At 43.8% G+C, this 14,726-nt stretch overlaps 1 protein-coding gene across 3 annotated transcripts in view; it reads left to right on the plus strand.

The window, feature by feature from the left end:
* dph1 (diphthamide biosynthesis 1) overlaps nucleotides 1-14,726 on the plus strand; it is a 650,424-nt gene that overhangs the window by 40,029 nt on the left and 595,669 nt on the right. For all 3 annotated transcript variants that reach the window (XM_055657653.1, XM_055657652.1, XM_055657651.1), the window contains exon 3: nucleotides 5,436-5,499. In XM_055657653.1, coding sequence (XP_055513628.1) covers nucleotides 5,436-5,499 — 64 coding nt within the window. The remainder of the gene's footprint in view (nucleotides 1-5,435; nucleotides 5,500-14,726) is intronic.

Raw genomic sequence — 14,726 nt, forward strand, 5'->3', positions numbered from 1 at the left:
GAAATCCTATTATCGTTTGCATCACCAAGAGATTACAAATTATGTCTGTTTTATTATGCAAAGCAAAATCTAAAATAGCCTGTTCCATGGTTATGCATTGTCCTACAAATACGTTCTGAATGCATTCTATGAACTCTCCTCTGGAGTACCTTGCCAACCTGATTTATGAAAATGAGTCCCCCACAATTATTGCAATACTTTGTTTCTTGTTATTACTTGATTAAAACTCTCTCTAATGATTTGGTCACAGTTAAGAAGGCTCTAAAGTGCTCCCACTAGTGTTATCTCTCCAACTTTATTCCTCATCTCCGTCCGGAACTGTTTCTACTCCCCGAAGCTCTGAGCCTCGATCATTCCCGATTATTGTCTTCCTGTCATCCTGCATTCCTATTCTTCTTCTTGATGCATCTCAAACTCTGGGGAATATTAGAAACACGGAACTGTGCAGTGCAGGAACAGGCCCTTCGGCCCGCAGTGTCCGTCTCGCACGTGACGCCAAGTTAATCTAATCTTCGCTGCCTGAAGAAGGAGGCTATTCCTCCCATTACATCTGGGCCTCCTCTGAAACTTCAAGCTTAAGGGCTTTTAATCAAGTAGTCATAAAACATGGGGAGGGGTTTAAACGCAGAATAATACAGCACATGAATGGGCTCTTCGGCCCACAATGCCCGTGCCAAACACAATGCCAAGCTAAACTAATCTCTACTGCCTACATAGGATCAATAACCCTCCATTCGCTGTATATCCATGTGCCTCTCCAAACCCCTCTTATATGTCACTATCGTATCGTTTCAAATGTGCATTCTACAACTGCTCTTGTTTCAAATCCGTGGTTCTCCTTAGTGCTACTAATAGTAATGAAGACCATAATGACATTGTTAATTTGTGCCCTTACAAGGCAAATTATTTGTTTGATTCTAGGCACCAGATCGATTTTGCCTCCTTTGGCTTGGCATCTGTGTATAACCAAGAGCTTTGCAGAGTTTAGTATTAAAGGTGCTACATTCGTGCAAGTTGTTATTGGGGGGGGTGTTGGGAAGAATGAAGGATTGCAGTTACATAGCAAGACCTTTACACAAGACCTGTAGATAAACAAACAAAGGTTTTTATCAGTGTGCACTATTATCTTTGTGACTACATAAATGTTACATATAGGGTTGTGAATCTTTGTCATCCCTATAATCTAAGTGTCATCTCACTGATTTGAAATTTCAAAGTGAATGATAGATTTTCTCTCTGTGCAATCAGCAATATTATTGCACCCCCCCTGGCCAGGCTTGGCAAGAGGGAGCTGCATCAACCCTTTGTGAATATGTCCATGGGCACCAGTGAAAGTCAGTGAAGGAGGCCTGACGGGAAGAAAATTGTAATCACAATCTGGGTCATTGGGAAGGTCAGCGTTTATTGAAAAAATCTGAATGAGATTACAAAGATTATCTGACTGTTGTCAGCGGCATTTCCAGCAAACCGACACTCGATAGAAACTAGGTTAGGAACAGAGGTTAATTCTTCCTTAAACAGGAAATTTTGGAATGGTGTTACTATAACTGCAGATGTTAGATTGTGCAGCACCATGCTGCCACGCTTTCTGGATATTTTACAAGGGAATGAACTAAACTTGAAATTGAGATTGAGATTATGAATAATATGGAAATGTTTTGGAGGTATAAATTTGCCCTCAAAGGCTCTGAAACGTCTGAAAATGCAGACTAATTTTCGGGATGAAGAGGTCATCCCATGAGGAGAGAAGGTGTAAGTTTGGTCTCCATGCAATGATGTTTAGAAGAACGTGTTTTAATATATCAAGTTCTGAGAAGGGTCGGCAGGTTGATGCTGAGGTAATTTCTTTTAACAGGTAGATCTAGAAATAGGGAAACAGTCTCTAGATGAGAGGAATTATTTTCGACAGAAATTGATCATTTTTACATTCTTATTGCAAACTAATTGACTCGCAGGCCGATCTTTGCAATTTGTTCAGGTGATGAGTTACTATGTCCACTATCTGTTCTTATATTTCAAACCGATAGCATTCAAAATAAATTAAAGATAAAATAACAACCTTACTCCAGCAAATTTTGCAACATCCGCCCATTGTTTTATCATCGTCTGAGAAGAACTCATCAAGCAATTCACAAAATGAATATCAAGCAATTCACAAAATGCATATCAAGCAATTCACAAAATGGATATCACTCCAAGGAGGCGAACAAAGATCATATCCTTGCATTAACATTGCTCGAAAAAACAGTGAGAGATTGCAAAGCTGGTAGGGGTGAGCCATGCTTCTGTATTTTAGTTTGACAAGCAAGGGTCCAAAAACGGATCTTTATCGCCCAAGAGGACGAGAATCATTGTGGACATATAATGTACGAAAGACATAATGGTGCGATGATAAAGAATAAAATGTAGCCCTGCAACATGTATATTGACTTGTTATTATCCGAGAGGATAGCGTGATTCCATTAATTTGTGCAAGGATGTTGATACGCAGAATATTACTAGTGGGAGCAATGTTTTTAAATGAACTGTTTACAATATACATCAATGATTTGGCTGAGGATATCAAAATAAAATTGTTTCAGAGTCGCAGATGACATGAAAACCAAGTGAGAACGTGAGTGGTCACGAGGAAGCAATGAAACTTCAGAGAATATAGGCAAGCTGTGTGAGTGCTAAGCTAGTTATTCCAATGTTTAAAAGACATTTATGGATCAGACAGGTTCAGAGGGATATGGGGCAATTCAGGCAGATGGGACTCTTGCACTAAGGCATCTTTGTCGTAGGGGGAGGTTGGGCTGCAGTGCTTGTTTCCATGTTGGGAGCCGCGGTCTCCGGGGAGGAAGCGGCCGCTCCTGACACTCCAAGCCGCTGAGAGTGTTCTCCCGCATCGGGCTGCCGTAGCGGTGACTGCGGAGGCCTCAATAGGCCTGACTGTGGGTGAACAGGGGACGGGACTGGACTTTGCTGCCTTCCCCCACAGTGGGAACCGTTGTGGGGGGATGTTTTTATGTTTATTGCTTAAATTCTTTAACGTTGTGGCTTATCTTTATTCGTGTGCTGCAATGGCAAGTCAAATTTCACTACACCAATTGGTGTATGTGATAATAAATGTCCCTTGTATCCTTTGTATCCTTGTATCCTTTGCTATGGCTCTGAGAGTGAAAAACAGTAACGTTTATGAAGTACAATGTGAAAAAATGTGATTTATTTCAGCATGTTCTGAGATTGGAAAAATGTTAATTTTCAAAGGGTCCTGGTATTCTTGTATACAACTCATTGAGAGCTAACATGCAGGTGAAGAAAACAATTAGGAAGGCAAGCGGTATCTTTATGCAAGTGAATTTGATCGCAAGAGCAAAGATGTCTTTCTACAATTATATGGTGACATTACTCCTGGAATATTGCTTGCCTTACCTACAAATGAAAGGACATACTTGCTTGAGAGGGAGTACCACAAACATTCATCAGACTGTTTTCTGTGATAACAATAATGTTTTATGAGGAAAGATTACAGCTTCTACAGTCTTTAGAAGAGTGAAACATACAAAATTCTTAAATGTCTTGACAGGGTAGATAGAGGAAGATTTTCCCCCCTCTCGGGAACCTGGAACAAAGAGTTACAGTTTCAAAGTAGGAGTAGGTTATTTAGGACTGAGATGGGGAGAGATTTATTCACTGAGAGGGTGGTGAAGCTTTGGAATTCTCCTCACCTGATGACTGTGGAGTCATTGAGTTCATTCAAAACCAGGCTTGAATGAATACTAGATACTGGGCATCAAGGAATATGGGGGCAGTATAGGATATGGTAGAAGATCAGCCATAATCTTGTCGAATGGCTCAATGGTCTACATTTGCTTCTATTTCTCCTGCTGTTATGATATTGGGGCACAAGACTGTCCAGGATCTTACACAACTGCCGAGCAAGCTTGAGGTGCTCCATGAATTACTCCTTGTGTTGCTTATGTATCTGCACTCTGTATTTTCACCTTTGCTCATGTGTTCCACTTGAGTTTGACTTGAATGTGTTTATGTATAGTATCATCTTTAGATAGAATGCAAAACAAAGCTTGTCATTGTACCTTGGTACACCTGATAATAATAAACCTATATCTAAAGCTATGTTCTTGGGCTGAAGTCCGCGGAGAATGTACCCCATGGTGGGAAGTATTGACCCAGCACAAATAAAGAAAGGGTGATATATTTGTGTGTGGTTCGTAGCAGAATTTGTAGATCTTGGTTTTCCACGTATCTTTTGCACTTGTCCTTCTTGTGAGGATACAGTTTGGGCAACTTCTGACGAATCGTCCTCGGTAAATTGTAGATGATTGTGTCAATGGTTAAGATTGCATCCTTCTCACTCCAGTGATGGAGGAAGCGTATGTTTTTCAGTGATGTCCCCCATGGGTTTTGTATTGGAGCTGCACTGAGGTTCATGAGGAGTCTGTAGTTTTGAAATAATAATAAATAAGAATGTAATAAAACTGAACTGCAGATGCTGGTTTATAACCTAAGATTATACCTGAGAAGATTACGGAGAGTCGGTATGTCAAGGAGGACTCTCTCTAACTTCTACAGGTGCACAGTGGAGAGCATGGTTGCATTGTGGCTTGGTTCAGCAACTTGAGCGCCCTGGAGCGGAAAAGACTACAAAAAGTGGTAAACACTGCCCAGTCCATCATCAGCTCTGACCTCCCTTCTATCGAGGAGATCTATCGCAGTCGCTGCCTCAAAAAGGCTGGCAGCATCATCAAGGATCCACACCATCCTGGCCACACACTCATCTCCCCGCTACCTTCAGGTAGATGGTACAGGAGCTTGAAGACTGCAACGACCAGGTTCAGGAATAGCTACTTCCCCATAGCCATCAGGCTATTAAACCTGGCTCGGACATAACTCTGAACATTAATAGCCAATAATCTATTTATTTGCACTATATATAATTATTCATGTATGTATATATTTATGCAATGGTGTATGGGCACACTGATCTGTTCAGTATTCGTGCCTACTATGTTCTGGTGTGCTAAAGCAAAGCAAGAATTTCATTGTCCTATCAGGGACACATGACAATAAAACTCTCTTGACTTGAGATGGACACAAAATGCTGGAGTAACTCAGCGGGTCAGGCAGCATCTCTGGATAAAATGGATAGGTAACGTTTTGGGTTGGGACCTTCTACAGGCCCGACACGAAATGTCACCTATCCATTTTCTCCAAAGATGCTGCCCGACTCGCTGAGTTACTCCAACAGTTTGTGCCTGTCTGTAGCTTTGAGTTGTGGGGAAGTAGTTGGCTCGAGTCACCACAGTGAGGATGTGGGCAATTGGTGTCAAACACATTCAGCGAACTCCATCATGGATCCTAACACTGCAAATAAAAACAAAAACACTAAAAGTAAACAGCCTTTTAAAAAAAGCTCTCTCTGTCTTGTTTAGTTGCCCTGCAAATGCCTGAAGGACTCCAGATGTTTGCCTGCACAATTGCTGATATCATAGAAAGGTAAGTCGACAACTCATTAAATTAACAGATTAGAGCACCATGCCCAGAGGGCTAGTCTGGACTTGTAAGTAATTACGGGAGATCTGAATAGATGTGGCACTTGTGGAGAATGTAGGACATTTGTGGCTTGGGTTTGCATGTTGTTTGGGGATGATGTGTTTGGTTGGATGGTTACTTTTTCCCCATCAAATTCACTGAGCAGTCACGGGTCAAGATGTTACAATTCACAGCTTTGTCAATGACTCAATTTGGTTTCTAATTAGCTGAAGGAATTAAAGATAATAGGCTACATGTTCAGTGTCATAAACTGCAAGTGGGACTCTTTGAATGGTTTATATTTGTCATACTTGAACTCTGGAGAGGGAGAGAGCTGTTACTTTCAGTTCATTCGCAGTGCACTTATCTGGAAAATGTAACAAAGGTGAGTTGCCAATGAGTGTTGCTTTTCTGGTTGTGGCAATGTCCTTTGCCTTGTTATGAGAATCTTCCGATGTTGATCGAAAGCCCACGTTTTGTGGGTTAACACTGGGCAATGGTTACCATGAGCATTCAAATCCAAGGTCTGGAACGTACTGTCTCAACAGTATTGGAAGCAGATTTAGTAACTTTGAAAAGGAATGCCTTTATCCATTATTTGAGAATATTTGCTCGACTTAATGAAAGAACATCGGAGAAGGTCCAGACAGTAAAACCCGGCGTGCCGCTGCCTGCAGGGGTGGAGGGGGGGGGGGTGAAAGCTTGTAAGCCGCCGAGCTTGGCCCTGAAGACCAGAGAGCTGAGGAGGAGGGGGCCACGCGCAGGTGACAACGGATGCGAGGAGTGGGCCGGTAGGAGAGGTATTGCCACCAGCGCCTTCAAGGTCGGCTACCTCCGGGACACAAAGTCAGTCAGGTGAGGCGAGGGATGTCAGTTCGCAGGCCGAGCCGCTCGAGGGCAACATGGGAGGCCCTGTAGCAGCATGGGGCACGCCTGGATTGGGAGCAACTTCAGTACATCAAGCGCTTTGGACATTTATGTAAATGGCGCAAAAATATGGCGACACGTGCATGTGATATCAATGCGAAGAGAATTTCACTGAACAGTGCACATGTGACAATAGAGCACCATTGAACCATTGAGTTGGACGAGTTGTACAGGTCAACCAAAGAGCATGAATCAGCACCTTATCGTACGGTGATTAGATCAAGGTTCACAATGCAACAATATGGATCAATAACCACCAAAATCTATGAGTATGGGAATATCAAGTGTTGGTTCGAAAAGCCTGTAAAGTTAATGGGGGTGGGATAGGTGATTGAAATAAGGTTGAAGATGAAGAAAGAATGTAAACCACCTTGTCTTCAGGGAGCTGTGGTAAGTGAGTTTTGAATACAACACAGAAACTAAAGCAGAAGCTTGTCAGCTATCATATCTCTACCACCTCGAGCAGGACATTCATTAATGTTATTTAGTATGGGAATACAAGCAGGCAATTAGCAGCCGGTTTGTGCAGTGCTCATTCGTTCTGATGAAGGCCATCTACATTAGTGATGTTGAATGAAGGATGAACATCAGACACAGAATGGACCCCTTGCTGTTCTGCAGTGTCTTTCCTCACGACTGCTAAAATTCTGTGCTTAAAACTTAATGAGATTAGAACCCACAGCCTGCTGGTTCAGAAGCACCAATGCTACCCTGCTGATATCATGATATTTGTCTCACCTTTTGCCATAATTAAGCCAAGCAGCATTTAACATTGATTGCCTGGATCTTCCTTCTCAGTCTCCCGAGCGTAGCGTGTGATCAGGCTGGTCTCATGTATAATTTAATTCTGACCTCCTAACATGTATCCTTAAGTGTTCACGCTCTATTCGCATAAAGTGAATTTTGTTCAAATACGACGGTAAAACATGCAATCATGGCCACACAATCGCAGAAGCCCAGCAAGAAGTGTCTCGACCCGAAACGTCACCCATTCCTTCTCTGCAGAGATGCAGCCCTTCCCACTGAGTTACGCCAGCATTTTGTGTCAACAAGTATCTGCAGTTCTTTCCTACACATGATGGATGTCTTGTTCCGCCCTTATCTGATGGTGTTAGCTGAGGGTGGACACCCTATCATCTGTGGATTAGTTTACATCTACTTTAACAGTCAGGCAACTTCCCAGTCCAATATTCCAATCTAAAAGTGCAGCTTTCGCTCAACATGGCTGAGTCGTCCTATCACAACCAGAGAGCCGCGCTGAGCGACTGTCTTCCTCTTTGGTGACCCTCGGACTATCCTTGATCGGACTCTGCAGGCTTTACCTTGCACTAAACATTATTCCCTTATCAGTCTGAGGAAGGGTCTCGACCCGAAACGTCACCCATTCCTTCTCTCCAGTGATGCTGCTTGTCCTGCTGAGTTACTCCAGTATTTTGTGTCTATCTTCGATTTAATTCAGCATTCGCAGTTCTTTCCTACACATTATTCCCTTATCATGTATCCACACACTGTAAATGGCTTGATTGTAATCATGTGTTGTCTTTCTGCTGACTGGATAGCACGCAACAAAAGCTTTTCGCTGTACCTCGGTACACGTGACAGTAAACTAAACTGAAACATGCACTCAGCTATCAGCCAACATTTTATGCATGGTGAAGCTTGAGCTGATAAGTATTTTGCCAGCTTGACAGCAAACTGTATTTTCTCAGAAGTCACTTTGGCCAAGACTTGGTTCCCATTCCCTTTACATCAGCTAAATGCAAAAGAATCAGTGGAAGCAGTGTCACCCTCTATCTCTCAAGTCAGCACCCAGTGCATTTTCCCATTAACCATATAACATATAACAATTACAGCACGGAAACAGGCCATCTCGGCCCTACAAGTCCGTGCCGAACAAATGTTTTTTCCCCTTAGTCCCACCTGCCTGCACTCGTACCATAACCCTCCATTCCCTTCTCATCCATATGCCTATCCAATTTATTTTTAAATGATACCAATGAACCTGCCTCCACCACTTCCACTGGAAGCTCATTCCACACCGCTACCACTCTCTGAGTAAAGAGGTTCCCCCTCATATTACCCCTAAACTTCTGTCCCTTAATTCTGAAGTCATGTCCTCTTGTTTGAATCTTCCCTATTCTCAAAGGGAAAAGCTTGTCCACATCAACTCTGTCTATCCCTCTCATCATTTTAAAGACCTCTATCAGGTCCCCCCTTAACCTTCTGCACTCCAGAGAATAAAGACCTAACTTATTCAACCTATCACTGTAACTTAGTTGTTGAAACCCAGGCAACATTCTAGTAAATCTCCTCTGTACTCTCTCTAGTCTGCCAAATTATATTGTGAACCATTATATCTGTTAATTACAGCTTGTTCCAAGCTTTAATCTTAATTCCTTGCAGTTAGTTATACTTGAAAAGTGAAAAAATTGCCCCAGAGGACAAGGAGCTTGAATGTAGACAAAAATGCTGGCGAAACCCAGCGGGTGAGGCAGCATCTATAGAGCGAAGGAATAGGTGACGTTTCAGGTCAAGACCCTTCTTCAGACCCAGTTCCCAGCTTGAGTAGTTTTTTTTTTAAATCAAAGAGATATTTAGTCTATTCTGGCTACACTGTTCTGGTTTACACTGTATCTTTCTATAATTTTGCATTGCTCGTATCATTATTGGAGCTTTCAGAATGTTATAATATAATAATAATAATAACTTTATTTATAAAGCGCTTTTAGACAACATCAGTTACCACAAAGTGCTGTACATGGGAAGTCAACAAAAAGTTATTACAAACTACTAAAACCATTAAGACGACAGGACTATAAAAACAGTAAAAATTAAAAGACATTAAAAGCACTAAAACAGGAACAATGTCTCAGCCAGTGTTGAAAGCCAGTGAAGCGAGTTACAGGAAAGCTTTGTCTTAAAATGGGAGTGAAACGAGTGCAGGAAACGTGAGGAGCTCTCAGATAAAGATAGAAGTCTGGATTCCGGTGCCTGCAAAGGCAAGTAAAAAGAACAAAGGATGTAGCCCCCTGGGTCAGAATATCGTTCTGGTATGGTGGGATTTTAATTCACGTTCTCGAGATTATTAGCGTGTTAACGTAATCACAGTGCCACTGTACCCCCTGCTACCTAACCAGGTTTTTAGGATGCAGTACTTGGTCTCGGATTTCGTATGTAAAGAATTGATTTCACAGATGTGAAGGCAGTAAAAGCCTGTTGCTGAGGACTGAGTAATACCCGATCAAAGGGTGACGGAGCTCCTATCTCTGTGTTCCCTATCTCAGAAAGCAGGATTCTACAATGCTGCCTGATCCTTTTGCCTCTGTTGCTGTAATCTTGAGGAAGCCCTGTGTCAAGTCAGAAGAAATGAACCAAGCGATCAAAGGACTCGCAGTATCCAAGGGTTGTGATAGAATGAAGCTAGATTTACTCCAGTGACTTGGAAAACGTACTGCTTTGCTATCGCTGCCTCCTAAACAGTGATTGAAGAGGGGAAATAAAAGCAACTTTTGGTCCAGAGACTTGAAAAATCGAGCAAAAACCATCTGAATTTTTCCAACCTGCACTGTTCTGACATAAGTGTATTTTTTAAATTAGCATTTGAAGCTGGTATAACTTTATAGATATAGTCTTAAAGTATATTTATAGCTGCTGTCTATTCTTGGTAACTAAAACATCAGCTGCTCCCATGCATGGAATCTGCATCCTAGTCTCTCCCAGCACGGTCCCCCGTCACAGTGGTGCATCCTCATGCCTATAATGTCATTGTTTGTCCCTTTTGCCATGTTAAACAAATGCACAACACTGTCTATTCTCAATCCCAGCAGTTACTTGCCTGTGGGTGAAGAGGATACAAGGATCTCCCATGTCTCCCTGACTAAACTGGGATAGATTCCATCGGGCCCTTTATCATTCCATCAGGCATCCACCTTTATGTTTTCCAACACCAATCCTCCTTCATATCGGCATGTCCAAGAATGAATGAATACTTTATTGTCACATGTGATAAGTCACAGTGAAATTCTTTGCTTGCATTACCCAATGTATGCAAATAGTTGCCACATAAAGGGCACTTAGAAAGTCACAAAGTATCCACGCCACGTCCCCCTTGTTCTCCACCCCCCCCCCCCACCTCCCCCCCCTCCCCCGCTCCAGGTCATCCTTCGTTCGCCCCTCTCCCCTCTCGGCGGTCCACCCATGCCAGACCCTTCTTTGTTCCTTCCCACCATGAACATGCCCAGCAGATCCTGAACAGCCCACCCTGAACATGCCACCATAGTCAGTTCAGACCTCACTCACTTCCTCAGGCTCCTGGCATAGATTACTGCCTTTGTCGTTGACTGGGCCTCTTTTTGCCCTCGCCACCCTCTTACTTTTAAAGGGTGTAAAATAATTTAGGTTCTCTTTAATTCTATTTGCCAAAGACATTTCATAGCCCCTTTTAGCCCTCCTAATTATTAGTTTATGTTCTTCCCTGCTTCCTTTATTCTCCTCAGGTAATTATCTGATTTCAGCTTCCTAAACCTTATGTAGTTTCCTTTTTCTTCTCGACTAAACTTAAAATATATCTTGTCATAACATAAGGAATCATCACTTAAGCTGTTATTTTCCTTTCAGGATATTGTGTTCAAATTCCCTGTTTAGGCAAGGGTATACTTTCTTGCCACTATTGTTGGAACTTACTGACCTTGGATATAACGACACAAGGAGCTGCAGATGCTAGAATTTTATGTAATTCACAATGTGCAGGAATAACTCAGCGGGTCAGGCAGCATCTGTGACGGGAATGGCTAGGTGACGTTTCGGGTCGAGACCCTTCTTCAGACCTTGAATACCGCTTCTTTACTCTTGTTGTAATCTCTCTGGTCCCAATTATCCTTGCCTCTCACCTTGCTTTACATGAAAACCACATTTGATCCTGTTTCTGACACCATGGGAGATTGACGTACACAACAAAATGGCAGTGAGTTTTTCTCTTTGATGATCGATAGTGATTGCAAACTTAATTATTTTTCCTAATTTGCGAGAGAAATGGACCGGCCTGTTTGGCGATGATATGATTCATTTCGAATGGTGTAGGAATTCAAAGACAGAGAAACTTGTAAGTCACCTTCCCATGACAACAGAAAGCCCTAAAGAGCGAGCGAAGTAGTTCTGTGGTGCAGTCACTGTTGAGATTGTGGGGAATGCAGCAGTTAATTTCCACAGCACTAATACCCGCAAACAATAAAAGGATTGTGGCCAAATCTTATTCGCTCATTGATCATGATTGAGGATAAGACATTGGGTGCTCTCCCCCACTCCTCGAAACAACGCCAGACAATCCATTATACGCACCCGTAAGGGCATATGGTACCTCGACTTAATGTCTCATCTGATAAACAGCTCTGCAGACTGCAGAATCTATGGAAGCCTGGCTTTGTAGGTTTATTGTATCTAATACAATAGGCTGACAAAGACAGTAATGGAATTTAATGCAATATAAGTCATAATTTGACAATATCTGCCACTGCCAGAGTTTAAGTGCTGACACTTGATACGTTAGCTCGGGTGATGCTCCCGATTATTCCTGTGGGAATTGCAATGTCATTACGATCGTGTAATTTGACAGGTTACAAGAAGTTAAGCGCTTTTTATTGGTTTCCATTGTGAGATGTTTGATTTCCACTCTCCTCCCCTCCAGACTCTGATTATTATTCAGTTTGGCTCTGTCTCATAACAGTACTGTGCGAGTCGGGAGGTTGTCAGTTCAACAGAACGCACATCCTCGGCTGACAGAGAAAGATAGGAATATAGAAAATAGGTGCAGGAGTAGGCCATTCGGCCCTTCGAGCCAGCACCGCCATTCAATCTGGTCATGGCTGATCATCCAAAATCAGTACCCCATTCCTGCTTTCTCCCCATATCCCTTGATTCCATTAGCCCTCAGAGCTAAATCTAACTCTGTCTTGAATACATAGGAAAGGCTGGACGAGTGAAAGAAAGGCATAACAGCATTTATATTGTCCCTGCCACATCTTGCTCAAAATTCACCACAGTTCTTGCAGGCAATTAAGTATTTATGCAGTGACTTTTGTAATGTGGCAGTTTGTGTCTGTCTGCTCCCAGCTATTTCAATATAATAATATTCAGATAATCCGATTTTGGTAGAGGGAATAAAGATAGCCAGGACATCGGATGAATTCCCCTGCTCTCCTTCAGAGAGCTGATGCTGTGCGGGCTTGAGATGCCACTGTTTGATGAGATATTACCTCTGACAGTGCTGCATTCACATTATCACAAACAGGCAGAGGGGATTAGTTTTACTTGGCATCATGTAACAGAGTGGACATTGTGGCCTCTTCTTGTGCTATACTGTTCCATCTATTTATCTGGTATTCCTTCAGTATTTTGCTAGAGTGAGACTTATGAGGCAAGGACATTTCCCACTGAGCCTCAACTGATGCTGTTAAACTCTATTTATCTTTACCTGTCACCCACCAGCTGGTCTCCCAATTTCACCCCTCCCTCTCCCCTTCTCCCTCCTTCCGCCCCACTCCCTCTCCCCCCTCACTGTCTCCCCCCCCCCCCTCTCCCCCCCTCCCCCCCCCTCCCTCTCCCTCTCTCCCCTTCACTCCCTCCCCCCTCTCTCTCTCTCTCCCCTCCCCCTACCCCCCTCCCCTCCCCTCCCCCTCTCCCACTTCCCTCCGTCCCCCCCCCCCCTCCGTCCCCCCCCTCCCTCCCTTCCCCCTCTCCCTCCCTTTCCCCCCTCCCTCCCCCTTTCCCCCTCTCCCTCCCTTTCCCCCTCTCCCCCCTTTCCCCCCTCTCCCTCCCTTCCCCTCTCTCCTCCCTTCCCCCTCTCCCCTCCCCCCCCCCCTCCCCCTCTCCCCCTCCTCCCCCTCTCCCCCTCCCCTCTCCCCCCCTTCTCTCCCTCTCTCCCCCTCTCCCACTCCCTCTCCCTCTTAGCTCCATCTGGCGATCATCTCCTTCCTCATCTGCTTTCACCTAAAGCCAGCCGGCCACTACTTCACCCCTCCCACTCTGCTCTTTATACTGTCTACCTCCCCTGATGCAGGTTCTGGGCCCAAAAGATTGGCTATCCCTTCACCCACACAGATGCTGCCTGGCCCAGTGTTCCTCCAGCAGTTTGTTCTTTTGCTGTTAAGAGGAATGCTTTTTGAAGAGCAGTGGGGAAGTCATAATTAAAGTCCTGGAAAATGCTCAGCAGGTTGGGTAACATCTATGACAAGGGAGACCAAAGTAACATTGCGGATTTGGTGGCACAGTGGTGCAACTGTAAAGCTGCTGCCTCACTGCTTCAGAGACCTGGGGTTCAATCCTGACCTCGGGTGCTGTGTGTGTGGAGTTTGCGTGTTCTCCTTCTGACCGCACGGGTGCTCCGGTTTGTTCCCACATCACAAAGATGTGTGGATTTGTAGGTTAACGGGTCTCTGTAAATTGCCCCTCGTGTGTAGGGAGTGGATGAGAAGATGGGATAACATTGAACATGAACAGATGATCGATGGTCGGTGTTGACTCAGTGGGCAGAAAGAACTATTTCCATGCTGTATCTCTAAACTAAACAAAGCGTTTTAGGTCAATGACCTTTCTTGGGGATTTTAGAAAATGATATCCAGGTTTTCCCAGATTTATCACGCCTCGACTTGCGATATTTCGACTTTACGGTCGGCAAACGCTCGGCAGCGAGCCGCACGTCACTTCCAATCTAGTGACCGCAATGTATTAAATCCATTTTCGACTTGCGATATTTTCGATTTACAATGGGTTTATCGTAATGTAGCCCCATCGTAGGTCGAGGAGCAGCTGTAATCTGCTTTCTCCACTAATGCGGTTTTATTTCGGACTTCTGGCAGCTGCAATACTTTGCAACAGGGAATCCTTAGCATCTTGACCAGCATTTCTTATCAGTTGATTCATTGAACGGTTACAGCACAGAAGAATACAGGTCACGAGGCCCATTGTTTTCACACAGTTTTCCGAAAATAGCAACACAGGAAGGGAAAGAGATGTATGGCATGTTTGTCTTTGTTGGCCGTGGCATTGAGCCTTGGAGTTGGGACATCATGTTGTAGTTGTACACATCGTAGGTTAGTCTGCACTTGGTTGTCACACGGTGGGAAGGATGCGATTAAGCTTGAGTACTTGCAGAAAAACATTGCAAAGGTTTGGCCTGGATTGGAGAGCTTGACAGATCAGGAGAGATTGGGACTGTATTCCCAGGAGCAAAGGAGTCTGAGGAATGTGAAATAAGGAACTGCAGATGC

The sequence above is a fragment of the Leucoraja erinacea genome, chromosome 28 (genome assembly GCF_028641065.1).
Source record: "Leucoraja erinacea ecotype New England chromosome 28, Leri_hhj_1, whole genome shotgun sequence".
Taxonomy (NCBI): domain Eukaryota; kingdom Metazoa; phylum Chordata; class Chondrichthyes; order Rajiformes; family Rajidae; genus Leucoraja; species Leucoraja erinaceus.